This window comes from Aethalodelphis obliquidens, unplaced genomic scaffold (assembly GCF_003676395.1).
Source record: "Aethalodelphis obliquidens isolate GAN/ISIS:26980383/991018 unplaced genomic scaffold, ASM367639v1 scaffold1, whole genome shotgun sequence".
In the NCBI taxonomy this organism is placed as follows: Eukaryota; Metazoa; Chordata; class Mammalia; order Artiodactyla; family Delphinidae; genus Aethalodelphis; species Aethalodelphis obliquidens.
Window position 1 is genome coordinate 71,664,299 of NW_020837945.1, and position 21,975 is coordinate 71,686,273.

Sequence of the window (21,975 nt, forward strand, 5' to 3'; positions counted from 1 at the left end):
AATGTAGGATAAAAAACTTTATGCACAAATAAACTGATCTCAGTGTTATTTATAATAGTGAAAAATTAGAAATAATCAGTCCCTCAATAAGGACATGGCAAAAATAACCAATGGTGTATAACCTAATGGAATAAGTACAACTATTAAAGTATGCTAGTGAAAACTGCGATCAAATAAAATGGCAAAAAAATTGCATATGACATTATGAGAAGTGAAAAATCAGGTTACAAAATTGTATACATGATTTTTTTAACCCTGCAAAAAAAAAAAAAAACACCACTGGTTATGTTTGAACAATTGAATTATGAATTTTCCCTACTTTTTTCTCTACCTTCCAAATGTAATAACATGTTATAAAGAAATCAAAACATTAAACTATAAGGCCTAAAACTCAACAGACTCCGTTGCCAAACTGCCAACTTTATTTTGTCAAGATATTTAACAATATAAAAAACTTCATATTTCTTCATGGTCATATCTTTTTCCAGCTTTCAAAGATTCAATAGTAGAAACAGCCAAATGCCGCTACAACACAGAATAAACTGTCCTAAAAAAACAAACAAAACAGAAAACAAACACACAAATCCAGAATGTTAGTACTAATGAAGGACTAAAGGCAGCAGGGACGTGAAATTAACATCTCAGATCTTTGCCAATTTTCAATCATGAAGACTCTTTCCCTTCTTTAAGAAACAGGTTTTCCAGAGTAAAATTATAAATTTGCTTGCCTCGGGGTAGCTACAAAATTGCTTGCTAAAAGGGTAGGATGAGTAAAGAATTATATTTTTTGAATGAAGAAATAAAATGCAAACTAATGTACTTTATGTAATGTTTATTCATAAAACAAGTATTCCTGTTTTTCCTGATTTATCAAAGAAATAATATAATTAAAATGCTTTGAGTTTCTTGGAGTAAATGCATTACCCAACCCAAGGATATTATAGTTTCACAAATAACGAAAATACAGCACCTTGTCATAAATTCTGGATAAGGACAAATGATATCTGGTTGTTTGTTCTTAATTGATAAAATTCATTTGTCCATCTTTTTTTTTTTTTTTTGCGATACGCGGGCCTCTCACTGTTGTGGCCTCTCCCATTGCAGAGCACAGGCTCTGGACGCGCAGGCTCAGCAGCCATGGCTCATGGGCCCAGCCGCTCTGTGGCATGTATGATCTTCCCAGACCGGGGCATGAACCTGTGTCCCCTGCATCGGCAGGCGGACTCTCAACCAGTGCACCACCAGGGAAGCCCCCATTTGTCCATCTTTTATCTCAGAATCTCAAAATGTGCTCCAGATCCTAGTTAAATTTGTTAAAACACTTTTTAGGTACTTATTACAGGAGTTCCACCTGCCTCAGCAACTCCTAACTCACCAGCCTCACCTCCAGCCTGGCAATGATGGGAGAAAATATGAGTTCAAGTACCCGATTATTAACCAAAAGCAAATTCCGTGGTTAACCCAGTTCCCTGGCTTCTTGGAAGGGATTACTGTAAGCTGTGTTCTCAAACAGTGCTATCTGTGGTGAGGGACCTATTTTTTTGTTTGTTTTAATTGCCAATCCCTTATGAACTGATACTTTCATAAAGTACAATAGAAATTAATAACTAAGAAAATGAAATGAAAAAAGAAACATACAAATATAACCAAAACTTATTAGATTCAATGAACATAAAATAACTTTGTCAAATTCCATGAGCGTTTCTAAACCCTTACACATAATTTATGTACTTATCTTATTGAAGACCTATAACAAACAGTTCATTGACTGGCACTGGTCTGTGGACCCCACTTTGACTGGCACTGTTCTTACAATGCCACCCAGAGTTCTCCATCAGCACTGAGCCCTGGTTATCCACAGCAATTATCAGCTCAATAGTATATGCTTTTCTCTCCCCTCTCTCATTTCCTCATATTCTATTGGGCCTTCCTGGGATCTTCTCTCAAATAAAGTACTTTAAGTTCTAAAAAATTAAGCCTAAATAAACACTCAACAAACTGAACTAAAGATACAGTAGACTAAGTCAGCAACCTAGACCAGGTTTTCAAAAATTATTTTTAGACAGCGCCCCAACTAATCCTGTATTCTAAAACCTGATCCTGATAATCTTTAAAGCAGCCACAACTACTGAAGTCCGCATGCCTAGAGCCCGTGCTCTGCAACAAGAGAAGCCACCGCAATGAGAGGCCCACGCACTGCAACGAAGAGTAGCCCCCTCTCACCGCAACTAGAGAAAGCCCGCGCACAGCAACGGAGACCCAATGCAGCCAAAAATACAATAAATAAATAAAAATATAAATAAATTTATTTTAAAATATATATATATAGGCCACTACAGAAGCTGGCACATAATAGGAGCTCAGAATTATTTGTTGAATGAATGAACTGTATTATATAAGGACTCAGAAATATGCAGTTTTAACTCCAAAAAGCAGGAAAAACCACTACCTGAGCTTTATTTACCCTTCCCCTAGAAAGCTGATAAATGAAGATTTACATAGTACTTCCCACTGTTCAGCCTTTGATCCCTAGGGCAGTTGAGCATAAAATAAAACTTTGGTAGGACCATAGAATTTTAGAGCCAAAAGGTACCTTAAGATCATCTACACAAGAAGCTTCCATACCTGGCAGTAAGTATAATCATGTGGAGAAGTTTTTTAAAAATTCAGAGTCACTGATCCAACCCCTGGCTTGTTTGATCAGAATCTATTGAGCAGAGCCTTGGCATCTGTATTTTAAACAAGTTCCTCAAATTATTCTTAGGCAGCCACAGCCAGTCTTTAGCAAAATCTAGTACAGCTTCCTGGTGTTACTGATAGAACCACAGAAAAGTTCAATGACTTACCTAAAGTCATTTAATTAGAAAGTTACAGAGCTAGAAATGGAACCTCTCTCCTAATTCACCCAATCTAGTTCTTTCCCACTCTACTGTACTTTAATTCTGACTCTACTGATTCACAACCTGGGAGCATTTGGATAGAAGGTGGGAATATTTCTGGAAGCAAGTATAAAATAACAACATATGATTAAAATACATGATATTCATGTCAATAACATACCAATGTTTAAATGAAACCTCTTTTTAAAAATTCCTCTTTTGTTTAGTTTTGAGAAATAGCTTTAAGATAAAGTAATTAATTTTATTACTGAAAGAAAAATCACCTTTGCTCATGGAATCCCTGCCACCCAAATTTCTTTGCAGCTTAGCAAACGGCTATATGTCTATTAGCACCAAATAAATAATATACGATTTCCACATCCAAACTTGTGAAGAGTTACATCATAAAGTATCCTTGCCTATAAGCAGCACTCTATGTTTCTGCTTTAATAACACAAACGAACAGTAAAATCATCTTATCCAGAAGAAGTCTCAGACAAATGTCTAAAACTAAAGTGTCCTCAGGGACTTCCCTGGCAGTCCACTGCAGGAGGCACGGGTTCAATCCCTGGTTGGGGAACTAAGATCCCACATGCTGTGTAGCACGGCCAAAAAAAATAAATAAATAAAGTGTCCTCACATCTTAACAAATAGTAAGTGATTTGATTTGGAATGCCCACGTGACCTTGAGAAAGGAAAAAAAGGGTTCCAAATAGGCTTACATTCATGAAAACATCATGAGTACAGTTGTCAGCGTCAGCATCCCAGAAACAGCGAGCAGCCATGCTAAAAAGTCAAAGAATAGAGTATTATCAACAATATAACAAGGATCTGAACTATATATCTCTGCCACAAGCAAAAGTTTTCCTTGATACATTCTTATACATCAGTGCTTCCAAACCTTTTCACAGAATGAGATGACATACAGAAAATCATATTTGTGCAGCAGAGTATACTGGGTAAACTAGAAGGGACTAGAGTCATAGATGAGGCTGCTTGCAGCTGGAGGTGACCAGCCCAGGGGTCTAGCAGCCTCAGACTCTGATGGCTGCCTGATGGCCTAAGTCACTGGTAGTCTGGGTGGGAAGCTCTGTTATAGATTATTTCAGGTAAGATATCTATGTATGACTTTTAGAGGAAATAATACCTAAGACTTATGGCTAAAATGGGCTCAATTCCTGCACAATAATATGAGAAGGTAGGTCTAGAAAGGACCCAACAAATTATTTAGCCCAACCTGATCATTTTAGAGAGTCACAGAAAACAAAGGGGCAAACTCTGAACTAGAATTCAATCTTCTAACTAATTCTAAATCCAGTATTATCTCTAGAGGATGCTATACGACCTCTAAGTTGTAAAATTAGCCATTCTCCTCTCCCCAGTTCTTGGATAAGAAAAAATGTCAGTAAAAATAAAAGCCTATTTAAAAGTGGAAACAACTTAAATACCCAGAAGTATTGGATTGGTAAACAAAATTAAGGTATTTCTTAGCAATGAAATTCTATGCAGCCATTAAAGGTATTTTTTACAAAAAAAAAACTTTAAGAACATGAAAAGATGTTCACAATAAAATGTTAAGTTTAAAAAGTAATTTTAAATTTTTTTAAATTAAATGTATGTATATGATTCATCATTAACATTTATTGAGCACTTACTTTGTGCCCCACTGGTCTAAGAGCTTTACATGTATTAACTCAATCCTATGAGAAAGGCATTATTATTATATCCATTTAATAATCATGGAAACTGAGAGTCAGAGAAATTAAGTAAACTTGTCCAAGGTCATTTATGTAGTAAGTGACAAAGCTTGGCTTTGAATCTAGGTGGTTCAGCCTCAAGTCTGTAGAGAAAGTTATATATACACCATGCTATATTGGTTTAATTTTAAAAGACTTTTTTTTCAGTTTTACATAGAAGAGCTCCCCCCAGCCTAATATTTCACACATTTTTAAATCAAAAAAGTTCCACCTATTTCCAAACTGTAACAGTATGAAATAAAATTAATCTACTTAACTGATCAGTCAACAAGTATTTATTTAGCAAGTACCGTTTGTCCAGAAAGAATAAAATCCGCTTTGTCCTCAAACAATTCTCAGCTTAAATAGGTGAAAAAAAATTAATACACACCAAAAGAATAAGATAATGTATTGCTGGTGCTGATTTATAGACTATTAGGATTAAAAGGGATTATAATGTCTATCTAGATCAAGCCTTCAAGTCCAAGATGCACAATAGTTGAATTAAATCTGTAGAAGTGCTAAAGAATTTTAGAGAATTTAGAGAGGAGAAAAAGCCAAAGAAGATTTCACGAAGGAAGTAGTGCTTAAGCTGAGCAGAACCAAGTGAAAGCATGAATACAAAAATGTGTTTAGTAAGTATTTGTTGAGTATTATATACGAGCAAAGTGCTAGATGCAAATGATACAAAGATGCATAAAATACAGTCTTTGCTTTCAAATTGTGGTCTCTTTACACAATTTCCCAATAAAAGGAACCAGAGCTCCTTGGAGAAATGGCCAATTCTAGGGCCACGGCTGTAAATGTACAAGATAAACCTGGGACACTTGGGTCATATCAAAACCCTGGGCTATATCAAAAAGAATTTTAACCACTGCACCACCAAAACCCCTGGTGGTGCAGTGGTTAAGACTCTGCACTCCCAATGCAGGGGGCCTGGGTTCGATCCCTGGTCAGGGAACTAGATCCCACATGCATGCTGCAACTAAGAGTTCGCATGCCACAACTAAGGAGGCCACCTGCCACGAATGAGACCCAGCGAACCAAATAAATATTTTTTAGAAAAGAATGTTATATTTAAAAATATACATACACACATTTATGTATATATATATATTTTTAACACATATGTATATATATATATTTATATTGATAAAGTTATGTCAAAAGACTTAGAAGAAATATGATGGAACACTTTGTAGCAGGCCAATCCTCCCACCAAGTCAATTAGAAAAAAAGAATAAAATGAATCAGAGAGCTGCTGAAGCAAATAGGACTAGGGGAGCCAAAATTCCAGAGAAAGGTGAACCACATGAGGTAAGTTGATATTCTGCAGCAAAGTTCTCCCTGGGGCATTTGCCAGCTCTGGGCACAGAGCTAGAGGCTGAGAGCCTGGGCTTCGCCCAGGTACAGGACCAATTACTAAGGGAAAAAGAAACCAGCAGGACTGCTGGCAGTCTTGCAGGGCTGGGTGGGATAAAATTGGAGGCTTGAGGGACCAAGATCCATGTTTAAAAGGAGAGAGTAGAACTGAGCCGGTCACATAGTAGGTTTCCTCTCAAGACATGTGCTGAATTCTGAAACTGCATAAGCAGGAACCTAAAAAGCTATATGTGGTAGACAAAATAATGGCCCCCCCACCAAATATGTCTATGTCCTAAACCCCAGAACCTGTGAATATATTACATGGCAAAAATGGTTTTACAGATGTGTAACTAAGGATCTTCAGATGGGGAGATTATCCAGGTGGGCTCAATGTAATCACAAGGGTCCTTATAAAAGAAAGAGGGAGGCAGGAAGGTCAGAATCAAGAGATATCTGAAGAAGCAATGCTGTTGGCTTTGAAGATGGAGGAAGGGTTTATGAGCTGAGGAATGCAGGTAGCCTCTAGAAGATGTAACAGGCAAGGGAATGGACTCTCCCCCAGAGCCTCCAGAAGGAATACAGTCCTGCCAACACCTTGATTTTAGCTCTACAAAACCCATTCTGAATTTATGATCTCCAGAACTGTAAAATAATATATTTTTGCTTTTTAAGGAAACTATTCATTAAAAAATAAGCCTCTGAAATGAACAATAGTTTAATCCCGAGGAAAGGACTAAAAGTCAGTACCTGCTGAGGCTGGGGTTCCAATGAACACTCCAGGTTCTTCGTTGAAAGATCTGAAGGGCTATGTTCAAGACAGAAGGGTGAGCTAAAGATAGAGACTTATCAAATCAGCAACCCAACCTCAACTCAGCTCAGTATCTGATTGGATTACGGTAAGTAGCCCATATTCTACCTGAATTACAAAGGAAAGGGTTAAACTTCTCTGGAGGAAAATAATATTATCTGGAAGTTTTACAGGTTTTTTTTTAACACAATGTCCAGGACTCAAACTAGGCATGCCAAGAGACAGAGCCATATGGAAGATTAACAAGACAAAAAAATAGTCAAAGGAAACAGACTCACATGTGATCCAGTTACTAGGGTAAGCACTGTTATGACCAAAATGCAAAAAAGGAGGAGAGAGGGAGGATGGAGAACATAGATAAAAAATAAAGAATTTCATTATACAATTAGAATATACAAAAAACAATTATTATGAAAAAAGAATTAAATGGGAATTCTAGACCTGAAAAATATAATAACAAATTAGGAATTCAGTTGGTGGGTTTAATAGCAGATTAGACACAATGGAAAAGAGGATTAGTGAACTGAAGGACAGGTCAATAGAAAAATATCCAAACTGAAGCACAGAGAGAAAAAACAAAAATTCTGAAAAGAGCATCATAAATTACAGTAAAAAGATCTAAATACTTGTTATTGGAGTCCATAAAGGATAGCAGAGAGCAAATGAAGCACAGGTAATATTTTAAAAGATAATAGCCACATATATAGCACCCAGATCTTAGTTTCTAATGCCACTCTGCCATACAATGAACCAAGGCTCCTTAGAGAAATGGCTGATTCTAGGGCTGGGGCAGAGAATGGATAAGGTGGGGCATCTTATAGTGCTAGTAAATAAGGTTGTGCTCAAAAAACCCACAATAGTAGGGTATGTGAAAGGGACCCAGTAGTCAGCTGAAAGAGCTCTCAATGGCCAAAGCTGGAAAAATTTGAGCAACAAAATAAATAAAGTAGTACTGGATTATAATCCAAATTATAAAAATCCATAGTCCATACTGAAATAAATAAATGACTGAATAAATAAATAAATGAGAGAGAACAGACAAATCTCTTATGCTGAAAAATTCCAAGTAATTTATGTAGACACTCTGCCCTCGAGGAGGTGGAGCATAACTCCTTGCTCCTTAAGTGTGGGCTGCACATAGTGATTTCTTTGTAAAAAGTACAGTATGGAAAGGGGAAGAAAGAGTAACTTTATAGTGAAAAACCTGACAAATACTACTCAGGCAGGGATCAAGGTTAACATCAACAGTAATATGTAATGTTGACAGTACGTACCCTGAAATGAATGATATAATGAGAACAGCACTTTACCTCTGTGATCTTCCTCCCGAAAACCTATAATCCCAAACTAATCATGAGCAGACAAATTCCATTTGAGGCATATTCTACAGAATATCTAACCAGTACTTCTCAAAACTGTCAAGGTCATCAAAACCAAGGAATGTCTGAGAAACTGTCATAGCCAAGAGAAGACTAAAGAGACATGTAATGTGGTATCCTAGATAGGATCCTAGAACAGAAAAGGGACATTAGGTGAAAACTAAAGAAATCCCAATAAAGTATGAACTTTAGTTAATAATAATGCATCAATATTGGTTCATTAATTGTGACAAATGTTCCATACTAATAGAAGATGTTAATAATAGAAGAAAATGGATGTGAAGTAGTTAAGAACTCTGTACTATCTCTGCAACTTTTCTGTAAATCTAAATTATTCTAAAAGATTTATTTAAAAAAAAGAAACAAAGATAATGGTTAAGACTTTTCCCAATCTGATACAAAACAGATTCAAGAGCCCACAAATTCAAAATGCCCTGAGAACCCCAAGTAGAATAAGTACAAAGAAAACCATATATCATCATAGTCAAAAGGCAATGAGAAAAACATTTTAAAGTGGCTAGGAAAAAAGACATCACCTCCAAAGGAACAATAATAAGACTTAGAGCTGATTTCTCAACAGAACCAACTGAAATCAGAGGACAATGTAATCACTTCTTTAAAGTACTGAAAATGGAAAGGCATATATGCTTTCCTTCTATCTCTTTCCCTTAAGGAATGTAAATAAATGTAGTATTGAGCCATCTTCGACCATGCAGATGAGGACACAGCAGAGCAAGACAGGAGGGCCTATATCCTTGACAGTAGGGAAGCACCTCACCAGGCTGGGACTCCTATCTGGTGTGTTTTGAGAAGAGAAATAAAGCGTCTGTGTTTTTTCAAAAACAAAACAAAACAAGGAATGAAGGAAGGGAAGGAAGGAAAGGGAAGGGAGGGGAGGGGAGGGGAAGAAGAAGCTACCAATGGCCAAAGATGGGACAATTTGAGCTTCAGTGAAGATACTAACTGCAATTGATTTAAACACATCACATATATTTAAAACCATGGGTTCATGGATAGAAAAAAACCTCATTGGTAACCTTGGGAGGATGCTAGGGAACCAATTCATCACTCTGAAAATAGGTAAATTTATCCCTCCTTTCCTATACAAACTGTATCTCATTGTAATGAAACAAATGAAAAAAAAAAAAGTCATTCTTTTTCTTTTTTTTTGCGGTACGCGGGCCTCTCACTGCTGTGGCCTCTCCCGTTGCGGAGCACAGGCTCCGGACGCGCAGGCTCAGCGGCCATGGCTCACGGGCCCAGCCACTCCACGGCATGTGGGATCTTCCTGGACCAGGGCACGAACCCGCGTCCCCTGCATCGTCAAGCGGACTCTCAACCACTGTGCCACCATGAAAGCGCAAAAAAGTCATTCTTAATAGAAGAATTCCAGCTTATAAATAAAGAACAATGATAGAAGATCACTATCTTGTAACCTGTGATGAATAATGGATCTAGGACAGATGCTAAAATCATTAATGGTAAAGCTGATAGGGAACTTTATAATAGATGGATCTATCCAACAACATCTGAACTCCATGATCAATCTTAACAATAAATATAGGAACAGCCAGACATTTTTGTGCCTCCTGATAAGATGCAATAGAATGTATACTAAACACCTATGTACTATTCTTGCCCAAAACTCAAATCTATCACTGATTAAGACTAGATCTGGGCTTCCCTGGTGGCGCAGTGGTTGAGAGTCTGCCTGCCGATGCAGGGAACACGGGTTCGTGCCCCGGTCTGGGAAGATTCCACATGCCGCGGAGCGGCTAGGCCCGTGAGCCATGGCCGCTGAGCCTGCGCGTCTGGAGCCTGTGCTCCGCAACGGGAGAGGCCACAGCAGTGAGAGGTCTGCGTACCACATTAAAAAAAAAAAAAAAAAAAAGGCTAGATCTAACTACTTATTTACAAGAAATACAGGAGCTAGAAGACGTACTAAACAGTACCATGGGGATACAATCCTCAAATACCAGAATGTAGGAAACTCTACAAGACAAACAACCTAATTTCCTCAACAAATAAATGGCAAGGTTAAAAAAAAGGGGGGTGAGGGAGAAGAAGTAAAATGACAGACTAAAAGAAACTTAAGAGACATATTAACCAAATGCAATGCATGGACTTTGTCTGTATCCTGACCTGAACAAACTGTAAAAAAAAATACACATACACACGCACAAAAACACACATATACATACATGCACATGTATATATGAGACAACTGGGAATAATTAAAAGCTAACTGAATGTTTTATAATATTAAGGATTTTCAATATTTACATGTGATATTTTATTCTGTTGAAAAGGGCCCTTCTATTTTAGAGATATATACTGTTGTATTTACAGATTAAATGATATGATGACTAGAACTTACTTCAAGATAAACTGGTGGGGTCAGGGAGATTAGATGGAGGTATAAATTGAAACAACATGGGTGTGTGTTAATAACCTTAAAGGTAAGTAATAGACATATGGGAGTTCCTTAGTCCATGTACTTTTTCATATGCCTAAAATTTTAGATGATAAAAGTTTTAAAAGGAAGTGGGGAAGGCCTTATATGCCATGCTTTAGAGTTTAACCTGATCACATTGAACAAAGTCAGTCAGGACAAGTATGAGGAGTTTATACTATACACGATTTGAAATAAACTCTATAGAGTTTATGAAAAGGAGGTGAGGGTGTACTTCTGGGAGACTGGTCTGCTGTGTAAATTGCAGAGGAGAGAGATCAGAGTCTGGAAGTGCTGATAAGGGGCTGCTAAGCAACCCTGGCATCCAGGTTACAGTGCGTGCAATGAGAGAGAGTAATGGCTACATAAGATAAAAGAGAGTTCCACACTTTGAAGCCTGAGTCAATGGAATCTTGGTAATAAGGCAGGAGACAGAGAAATGAAAATGAGAGGCTTATTTGAGGAGAGGAAGGGGAAAGAAATATGCAACTCTATTTGAACATATTGACTCTGAGATGACAGAATAGTAAAGTATTTCTTAGTTTCTCTGTGGTGAAGAACTCTACTGAAGCCTTTTGACCGAATGGTAGAGGGCACCATGGTGAAGAGTACTGTGCGAGGAGTCAGAAGCCTGGGCTCTATTAGTGAGCCTGACGCCAGCCAGATCTAGAATTTTGGCCAAATCATGCTGAACCTCATAAGTGTCATCATAAAATAAGGGGACTGGACACCAGAAAGAATCTGCATTCTCTTCCCAAGCTAACATTCTATAGTGAAAATTCTCAGTGATAGTATCTACAAGGTATTTTTTTAATTCATCCAGCAAATATTTTCATACTTTCTTATAAAATACTGGACTAGGCACTGTTTACAAAAGGAAACAGGAGATTAACACTTGGGCACAGGAAAAGACAGGAAATACAGATTTTGAACTTGCCAATACAGGAATGATGGTTTGAGGTAATGAGAATGAATGAGCTCATTGAAAAAGCACACAGAAGAGCAGAAGAATAAGAACTGAGCCTTGAAGAAAGCTCACAGCTAGGGATGTAGGGGAGAAAGAGGAACCAGTTTAGGAGAGAATAATCAGTTAGAAAAACAGAAGAGAAACAAGTTACACAAGTGACATCAGGGCCAAAAAAACCAGAGTGAATTTTAAAAAACAGAAGCCCAGGCCAATAACAATAGCTATGAAAATTGTCACTCAGACAACTTTAAAAATATTAATTTAGGAGAATGGTAGGACCAAAAACCAGGCAACAAGGAATATGGGAGGAAACATATATACATAATCCTACACTCTCTTTGGGAGCATATATACATAAACCCTGAAAGACGTACTAGCCTACAGATACTATGAGAAGTGAATTACCCCATGGAGTCCACCCAGACTGTCAACCTCGCTGCTCAGTACCAGGATCTCTTCAGTTCACAGCTGCATTTTATTATACCGTCCATTCCTCTCACTCTTGCAAAGACACTATCTTACTGGATTGCTGAGAAGATGAACACCCAATAAGAAATATATAAAAATAAAAACAAGAAGGAAAAACCAACTACTCACAATACACCTTCCCCTCTTTGTTCTCCAATCACTACTTGCACCACCATTTTATATCGGTCAAATCCCATTTCTGGAAAGAAAAAATAAGAAAGTTATCTATAAGCAAATATATGGTAAAATTACTTAATGAAGGCAAATTTGCCTAGAAATGAACATAAGCATTCAGTCTACAAGCACTTACTGAGTATGATTATAAGCTTAGGAGTCAGACTTAAGGACAAATTCTAACCATAAGCTTAGTAAGTGTGTAACTTTAGACGAGTTATTTAACGTTTTAGTTTAAATCTCCCTCAACTGTTAAATGGGAATATCACTACCTTCCTCCTGGGCGTGTTGTGAGGAAGTGGGTAGAGACAAGCTGCCTCCTGTCTCTACCCATTTCTCTTCCATAGTAGACTCTCAGTAGGTCTTAGCTTCCTTCCTTTCTCCCCTACTCTAAGTCAGGAAATGAGCTAGGCCCTCAAGATACAGAGATAAATAAGATGCTCTTCTTGCCTTAAAGAACTCATAGTAGTTGGGAAGGCAAACATGGAAAATAAAATGAAAATGCAATGTAGTAATAATTCAAAGAGAGCCATGTATAAGGTACATTAGGAGCACAGAGCTGGATGGCTCCTCCCTTTGACTGGGCAACAGGGAAGGGATGACCAGAAAAGACTTCTTGGAGGATACGATAAGTGAGCTGAGTCCTGAAAGACGAGTGAGAATTTACCAGATGGACAATGTTTCTCCATTCTATGGAGGGGGATAGCATATGCAAAGACATAGAGCATGGGATCTTTAGAAAACTGCAAGCTGTTCAGTAAGATAGAAAATAAACCATAAGATTCTGGAGAACACTGGTATGGCCTAGGACAACTCAGCTGCTTCCCCCAAAACTATACTGCTGAAACAGCAAAATCGTGAAAATTCTCCCCAACAACAAACCTGGGGGACAGAAAACTGAATGGGCATCTTTATCTTTCCTCCTTTCTGACCAAGGAATAGGGGAAACAGTGAAGAAGAAAAAAGTGAAACAGGCAAAGTTGAGACAGAGCCAACCCCTTTTTTTAAAAAAATAATCTTTCTCTTAATTTAGTCTTATTTCGTTTTTTTATATATATAAATATATTTATTTTATTTATTTATTTTTGGCTGTGTTGGGTCTTCATTGCTGTGCATGGCATTTCTCTAGTTGTGGTGAGTGGGGGCTACTCTTCGTTGTGGTGTGCGGGTTTCTCATTGCGGTGGCTTCTCTTGTTGCAGAGCACGGGCTCTACGCGCATGGGCTTCAGTAGTTGTGGCACACGGGCTCAGCAGTTGTGGCTCGCAGGCTCTAGAGCGCAGGATCAGTAGTTGTGGTGCACAGGCTTAGTTGCTCTGTGGCATGTGGGAACTTCCCAGACCAGGGCTCGAACCCATGCCCCCTGCATTGGCAGGCAGATTCCTAACCACTGTACCACCAGGGAGGTCCCAGAGCCAACTCTTTTTGATGAAAGTAAAAGCTCCAGGATTATACAGTAAATTAGGCAAACAATCTGAACACTTATAGGAACCCTTCCATTGTGGGACATGAACCCTAATGCAGTATACTTAAAATCTCAGAAGGAGACAGAGCCCAAGTTATTTTTAAAAAACAGTGCACACAGCTCAGCTGAGCTTCCTCCTTTCTCTACCCATTCCTCTTCCTCCTTTTCTCATACCCATGCTTTAGAAATGTGGATTTCTAAAGATAGATGTGTAGAATATTAAATGCTCATCACTTAAAACACAGTTTAACTGTGTTTTAAACACAGTTAAACTGTGTTTAACTAAACACAGCTCATCACTTAAAACACAATATTAAATGCTCATCACTTAAAACACAGTTCTGAGGGAAAAATAAAATAGTCTTAGACACCATAAAACTCCTAGAAGACAGCATAGGCAAAACATTCTCCGACAAAAATCATACCAATGCTTTCTTAGGTCAGTCTCCCAAGGCAATAGAAATAAAAACAAAAATAAACAAATGGGAGCTAATCAAACTTACATGCTTTTGCATAGCAAAGGAAACCATAAAAAAAACAAAAAGAAACATACGGAATGGGAGAAAATATTTGCAAATGATGTGACAGACTAGGGCTTAATCTTCAAAATATACAAACAGCTCATACAGCTCAACAACAAAAAAACAAATAACCCAATTGAAAAATGGGCAGAACACCTTAATACAGACAGACATACAGATGGCCAGTAGGCACATGAAAAGATGTTCAACGTCACTAATTATTAGAGAAATGTAAGTCAAAGCTACAATGGGGTACCACCTCACACCCGTCAGAATGGCCATCATTAAAAAGTCTACAAATAACAAATGCTGGAGAGGGTGTGGAGAAAGGAGAACCCTCCTGCTCTGTTGGTGGGAATGTAAGTTGGTGCAGCCACTATGGAAAACAGTATGGAGGGTCCTCAGAAAACTAAAAATAGAATTACCATATGATCCAGCAACCCCACTCCTGGGAATATATCTGGACAAAACTATAATTCAAAAGGATACATGCACCCCATGTTCATAGCAGCACTGTTCACAATAGCCAAAACATGGAAATAACCTAAATGTCCATCAACAGATGAATGTATAAAGAAGATGTGGTACATATATGCAATGGAATACTACTCGGCCATAAAAAAGAATGAAATAATGCCATTTACAGCAATATGGATGCAACTAGAATTTATCATACTAAGTGAAGTAAGTCAGAAAGAGAAAGGGAAATACCATATAATATCACTTATATGTGGAATCTAAAATATGGCACAAATGAACCTATCTACAAAACAGAAAGAGACTCATAGACATAGAGGACAGACTTGTGGTTGCCAAGGGGGAGGGAGGGAGGGAGAGGGATGGACTGGGAATTTGGGGCTGGTAGATGCAAACTATTATATATAGAATGGGTAAACAACAAGGTCCTACTGTATAGCACAGGGAACTATATTCAATATCCTGTGATAAACCATAATGGAAAATAATATTTAAAAAAGTATGCCTCTATGTGTATAACTGAGTCACTTTGCTGTACTGCAGAGATTGCCACAACATTGTAAATCAATTACACTTCAATAAAAAAAATTAATAAAATAAAATAGTCTTAGATACACTGGGAGGAGAGTAAAAAAAAAAAATTCACCCACACCACATCAGAACAAAATTAAAAGAAGCTGAATGGCAATATGTAAAGGTACAACAGCAAAAACAAACCAAAGAATAACAAGAAAAGAAACGTACTGCTTAAAAGACCAAAAAACTCAACCTAGGAGATAATATAAATCAAGGAACAAAGAGAAATTCCTCACAACTGATTCATAATATAGAAAAACATAAGCCCACAAATTCAGTAAAATAAGAACTCAATCAGATTACAAAACAACAGAAAGATGAAAGGGGAGATTATAGGCCTAGGAAACAAACTGAATACTCATATGATATTAGTGCAGAGCTAATCAATTAAAAATGGCAAGAGAGGGGCTTCCCTGGTGGCGCAGTGGTTAAGAATCTGCCTGCCAAAGCAGGGGACATGGGTTCGAGACCTAGTCCCGGAAGTTCCCACATGCCACGGAGCAACTAAGCCCGTGCGCCACAATTACTGAGCCTGTGCTCTAGACCTCGCGAGCCACAACTACTGAAGCCCGCACGCCTAGAGCCCGTGCTCCGCAACAAGAGAAGCCACCACAATGAGAGGCCCACGCACCACAACGAAGAGTAGCCCCCTCTCACTGCAACTAGAGAAAAACCCACGCACAGCAACGAAGACCCAATGCAGCCAAAAAATAAATAAATAATTTTTTTAAAAAATGGCAAGAGACAAGACAGACACAAATGAAAACAAATACTGACAAGGTGATCACAAGTATATGTCAAAGAAAAAGGAAGAGATTACAGCAAAGATAATAGATGTAGAAGACAGAGATGATTCAACGCATCAATATTTGGTGTCCTAAGGTAGATAATCTAACAAATGGAACCGGAAATGTACTCAGAGATACAAGAAAATTTCCTTGATATGGAAAAAATAAAATCTGCAGATTAACAGACATAAAATGCTCAATACCAAGCCATACCCTAGAAAAACTACTGAGCGTCAAGGTTAGGGACAGGATTCTTTCTGCAGAGAATGTCAGACTGGCCTCAGATTTCTCCACAGTAACATTCAATGCAAGAAGACAGTGAAGCAACATCCACAAAATTCTCAAAAAATAATTAACTCAAAATATTATATTCATCCAAAATATATTCTCGTTTAAAGGCATTCTCAAACATGAAAGAATCCAGGGAATACAGCATTTCTGAGCCCTCCCTGAAAAAATTTACAATAAAATCTCATCAGGTAAGAATTGAACCAGAAAAAGGAACTCAGCAATGGAAATACCATGGTGAAAGGACTAAATAGTGGGCAATCATTCCATTTAAATATAGAATGAATGCTGTAACACTATGGGAAACAGTCTATAGCATACCATTGTTTTTAAAGTATTTATCTGTATATATACATAGAAAAGAGGACTGGTATGATGGTCACGTAATATTAATGATTCTTCTTGGGTGGGGGCATTAGGAGTGATTTTTCTAATTTTAATTATTTTTCTACACTTTATTTTTTTATAACAAGCATGTATTTTTTACAATAATTTAATAGTGAATTTCATTAAAAATCTGAAAACAAAAATGCTAATATACTAAAGTTAATTTGGATGATGGAAAGAGAATTGCTATTTTATTCTTAGTATTTTTCTATATTTTTTATTTCTAAAAATTAAAACATATTAATAAAAATACATCAAAGTATTAAATAGTAACTACCATGGGCAACAGACTTTTATATCATTAAAAAAAACACTTTATGGGCTTCCCTGGTGGCGCAGTGGTTGAGAGTCTGCCTGCCGATGCAGGGGACACAGGGACACGGGTTCGTGCCCAGGTGCGGGAAGATCCCACATGCCGCGGAGCAGCTAGGCCCGTGAGCCACGGCCACTGAGCCTGCGCATCCGGAGCCTGTGCTCCACAACGGGAGAGGCCACAACAGGGAGAGGCCCGCGTACTGCAAAAAAAACAAAAAAAACAAAAAAAAAAACAGAAAAACACTTTATGTGTATTGTCCAGGTTTATTACAATGAAAATGTATTATGATTACAAAGACATTTCTTCCCTCCAAAAAAAATCTTTAGAAAAGAGTAAATAGGGAGTTCCCTGGTGGCCTAGTGGTTAGGATTCCGGGCTTTCACTGACGTGGCCCAGGTTCAATTCCTGGTTGGGGAACTGAGATCCCGCAAGCCGCGTGGTGCAGCCAAAAAAATTAAATTAAATTAAATTTTTAAAGGGTAGATAGAAAGGACTTTTCAGATTGTATAATACTATTAACAAAAGAGACTGAGAGAGGTAGAAAGACAAAGAACAGGGAGGAAAAGCACAAGATCTGCTCTGCAGATGTAGAGTGAAGCAGGAGTGGAGTGCTGAGTAGGGCAGGTAGTTAAGGATTTGGCAGGAGAGATGCACTGAGGTCAGACTGTGAGGGTACTGATGGGAGGCTGAGGACTTGTTATCTTGGTAGAAAAAACAACCAAAAATTATGGGGGAAAGGAGCCCCTGTATTTTCTGGTCTTTCTGCATACTGGGAATTCTTGGATAGTAGTTCGGTACAACTAGGTATTTCACAACTTGGCTCTTTCCCACCATCTACAAAAACCTACATGAGTAAAAGTTACCAAATAATTGAGATGACTAGACAGTGAAGAAAAATGTGTGTTTAATAGAATCCACAGTTATGTTCCTTATTTAAAAATAAAGAAGGAGGGGGCTTCCCTGGTGGCACAGTGGTTGAGAGTCCGCCTGCCGATGCAGGGGACGCGGGTTCGTGCCCCGGTCCGGGAAGATCCCACATGCCGCGGAGCGGCTAGGCCCATGAGCCATGGCCACTGAGCCTGCGCGTCCGGAGCCTGTGCTCCGCCAACGGGAGAGGCCACAGCAGTGAGAGGCCCTCGTACCGCAAAAATAAATAAATAAATAAAATAAAGAAGGAGGCAAATGAGTAAAATTGGATGTTTGAAGGGAACGAGTCATTTCCAATTACCACCATTACCTTTTAATTTATCTTTAATATTTTCTGATAAACGTTTTGTGAGCTGAGGCATTTCTTCTGGAGAGTATTCAGCATTTGCCAGTTCCTCCTTGAGCACAGCATGGATACAGTCTCTAACCACAGAGGGTCTGAACCTAAATGAAACAGTTTGAAACATCCAGTTGGTAATTCCAAAAGCCTAATTTACCTTCGCAGCTTAACTTCCCCCAGTTTTTTGTCATGACAACCATTTATTCCTTCTTTTTCATATTTTTATTATAAAAGTAATAAAAACAAATTAAGAAAACAAGTCATAGTGCAAACCTGTATCTCCAGCCTCTCCCTTGAACTTCAGACCACATATTCCCACCCATATTCCATCCAGATGTCTAGTAGGCAACTTAAATTTAATACATCCAACACTGAGCTTCTGATCATCTCCTCTCCCCAAAACAAGGTCCTTATCTCAGTCAATGGTAACTCCATTCTTCCAACTGCTCAAGCCAAAAACCCTGGTGTCAGTTTTGTTGCCTTTCTCTCTCACAGCCCTCATCCCATTCATGAGCAAATCTTATCAGTTCTACCTTCAAAATAATCTAAAATTCAATCACACTCACCACCCCACTACCACCACCTTGCTCCAAGCTACCACTACTTCTTTCCTGGATTACAATGGCCTCCTAACAAGTCTCTCTGTCTCTGCCTTTGTCACAAAATCCTGTTCTCAACATAGCAACTAGACTGGTGCTATTAAATACATGTCAGATCATGACACTCCTCCGTTCAAAATACCCCAAATATTTCCCACCTCACTCAGAGTAAAAGCAACATTCTGTTATTGCAAGGTCCCATATGATCTACCCTACCAAACTCGTTGACTTTGTTTTCTACTACTTTGCCCCTAGTTCTCTCCACTCAGGCCACACTGGCCTTCCCTATGTTGTTTGACCACACCAGGCATGGAAACCTCAGTGCTTCTGCAGTTGCTGTTAACCTCTGCCTGAAATTCAATTCCTCTCCTTATATGCATAGCTCCTTCCTTTCTTTCAAGTCTTTATTCAAAAGTCACTTTCCCTAGCCACCCTCTCTAAAACTTCAAACCACCCTCCTACCACTTTATATCTCCCTTCCCGGTACTTATTACTATCTGATACACTATATGGTTCACTTAGGCATTTATCTTGTTTGTTGTCCTTCTACCCAGCTAGAACACAAGCTCCAAAGAGCAGAGATTTTTATCTGTTTTGTTCACTGTTATATCCCCATTCCTAGAACACTATCCAGCACATAGTAGAATTTTTTGAAGAAATTAATTACTGAATAAATGAAGACAGAGAAAAAATTCTCCCCTCATTTCACCACCCTAACAATACTATTAGCATTTTAGTTGTATTTATTACATATTACAACACTAGGTTCCTTTATCTGGGCTATATATATATATATATTTAATATTTATTTATTTATTTATTTAATTTGGCTGTGCGGGGTCTTAGTTGTGGCACATGGGATCTTTGTTGCTGCATACGGGATCTTTAATTGTGGCATGCGGGATCTAGTTCCCTGACCAGGAATGGAACCCGGGCGCCCTGAATTTGGAGCGCAGAGTCTTAACCGCTGGATCACCAGGGAAGCCCCTGGGCTGTATATTCTATCAGTTGATTTGTCTATCATGTGCCAAGTTACCAGAATGTTTTAAGTTTTGAGTTTATAATGTGGTTTGGTAGTACTAGCGGCCCCTTATTTCTTTTTAACTGTATTCTCTTTAGTCTCTTGCTTGCTTATTCTCACAGGTGAACTTTAGAATCATGGACAAATTTCTAGGATTTGATCTGTTCAAAATGTGGTCTTCCTATTAACAAACATACTATATCTGGCTCTTCCCTTAAGCCTTTTCCACTCTCAGTAAAATGCTAAAAGTTTTCTTCAAACGAGTCACAAATAATCTCATAGAGCTATTCCTACATAACATATATTTGTTGTTAATCTTGTTCTGTTTTACAACAGAAATACAGGTGAATGGCATTCTATGTATTTAGAATCTTTTACCAAGATAACTGAACATATTTTTTTAATGTCCCTTCTACCCACCATAAAACTGCTACATGAAATTTTTTATCACATTATAACTAAAGTTCCTGGGTTCTAGTATTTGCCAAGCATTTGATTCCGGAATCTAGTTTCAAAAAACAGAGGAAGGAAAAAAAAAAAAAAAAAAAAAAAAAAAAAACAGAGGAAGGGCTTAGGAAAGTCATTCTTTTAATTATTTTTTTTAATCTTGTGAAAATGAAGTTAGTGATGGATCCTACAGCCCTAACTGACTGTCCTCTGCAGGAGACGTTGTGCCTTAATTCTGGGAAGGTATTAGGGTGGCAGGCCAAAAGCCTCCAGATACTACTTGGGTAAGACTGTACACATACAGGTCTCGCGCCCTGAAGAAGAGTAAGCGCTTTCTGGCACACGTATGCACACAGTAACCCTCGAAACAGGGCTGAATGGCATTCGATGCAAGCCGCTTGTTTTCTGCCATGCAACTATCTCAATTCCTCTGTGCCCACATTCTGGATCTCCTAGAGTCAACCATCCATACTGTGCTTGTCTAAGGGACTACCTCCCGGCGCGTTAACCCTGCAACCTCAGGTCTGGTCCTCTGCTGCCCCCTGCAGCTGGGAGCCCAAGGAGAACAGCGCCCCACCCTCTCCCGCCCAGTCCCTCCTTCCCCGGTCCTGTCCCTTCCTCCATCGCCTGTTCCCCCGCAAAACCCGGCCTCCTCTCCGGCCCGCCCCTCTGTCTCTAGCCCCGCCCCTCCCTCCCGCCCCGCCCCACCCCGCCCCACCCCGCCCGTCACCCGCGGGTTCCTTTGGGACGCCCCGGCTATCAGGCAAGCTCTGCCTGCAGGAAGCATCAATCACGCAGGTCGGCCACGCCGCAATGCGTCTGCTACCCGCCTTTGCTGGAAAATGGGCCGCAGAATATAGGTATTCTCGGACTCTCCAGCGTTCTTCTCAGTCTCAGGTAACCCTTCGACCGCAGAGAAGGACGTGCGCTTTGAGAAGGGTGCGGCGACCGACATGGCCTAAGCTCCTTGGCCCCGTATTTCTCCCGAAGAAGGCTTAGCTCTCGGCGCCACGGAGCTGGGAAATGGTCGCCAGGGCGACAGCGCCACCTTTGACCCTATGTGCGGCGGCTGCGCGCTCTGCGCTGTGCGACCCGACCTTCTTGTCGTGCTCGCACTGCCGTACCCGCGCCTGCGCGCCGGATGCTGGACCAGAACCGGCGGAGCTGCAGTGACCATAACTTCGGCAAAGACTGGTTTGTTTCTGTTCCGTTTACAAAGCACTTAAACACGCGTCAGCTCTTATTAACCGCGCTGCAATCTTAGAAAGTGACACAGAACCTGAGACCCATAGAGGCCCAAGGATACACAGCTAGTAAGCAGCCGGTGAAACTGAGCTGGACTCTGGGGTGAGGGGTGGGGGGCGGTCCAGTGACAGATCCTGTGAACTTGGCTTCTTGCTTGTGAAAAAAGCTTTAGTCTCCTAGGCCTTTCCGAGTTCTAAAGAAAAGACTCTAGCAGTTAATGTTTCGAAAAATGGAAAATCAGTCAAGCAAGAAAAGTAATAATAAACAATAGGTCAGCCATAAAAAGAGTTACAGGATTCCTATCTTCTCCTTGAGGGATATAGGTAACCTTCTGATGCACATTCTTTTTTTT

General features: G+C 39.2%; 1 protein-coding gene across 2 annotated transcripts; it reads right to left on the minus strand.

The window, feature by feature from the left end:
* Positions 1-400: 400 nt before the first annotated feature.
* DYNLT2B (dynein light chain Tctex-type 2B) lies at positions 401-21,410 on the minus strand. Of its 2 annotated transcripts, XM_027107814.1 has the most exons (6): positions 21,209-21,410; positions 18,282-18,415; positions 12,184-12,253; positions 6,728-6,785; positions 3,602-3,665; positions 405-547 (listed from the first exon to the last, which is right to left on the minus strand). In XM_027107814.1, exons 1-5 carry the CDS (start codon positions 21,331-21,333, stop codon positions 3,636-3,638), a joined length of 417 nt encoding a protein of 138 aa, XP_026963615.1. In that variant the 5' UTR covers positions 21,334-21,410; the 3' UTR covers positions 405-547; positions 3,602-3,635. The 2 variants fall into 2 exon arrangements, with proteins under 2 accessions (XP_026963606.1, XP_026963615.1); XM_027107805.1 differs by lacking the exon at positions 6,728-6,785 and having other exon boundaries at positions 401-547.
* Positions 21,411-21,975: the final 565 nt, after the last annotated feature.

What these genes read in the sequence shown, in the direction of transcription:
- DYNLT2B (XM_027107805.1), bottom strand. Translation starts at nt 21,333, where the DNA reads ATGTCGGTCGCCGCACCCTTCTCAAAGCGCACGTCCTTCTCTGCGGTC. An exon ending in CGGCCCATTTTCCAGCAAAG is followed by an intron (nt 18,416 to 21,208) that starts GCGGGTAGCAGA and finishes TGTTTCATTTAG; the next exon opens with GTTCAGACCCTCTGTGGTTA. An exon ending in CAAAGAGGGGAAGGTGTATT is followed by an intron (nt 3,666 to 12,183) that starts GTGAGTAGTTGG and finishes TTGACTTTTTAG; the next exon opens with CATGGCTGCTCGCTGTTTCT.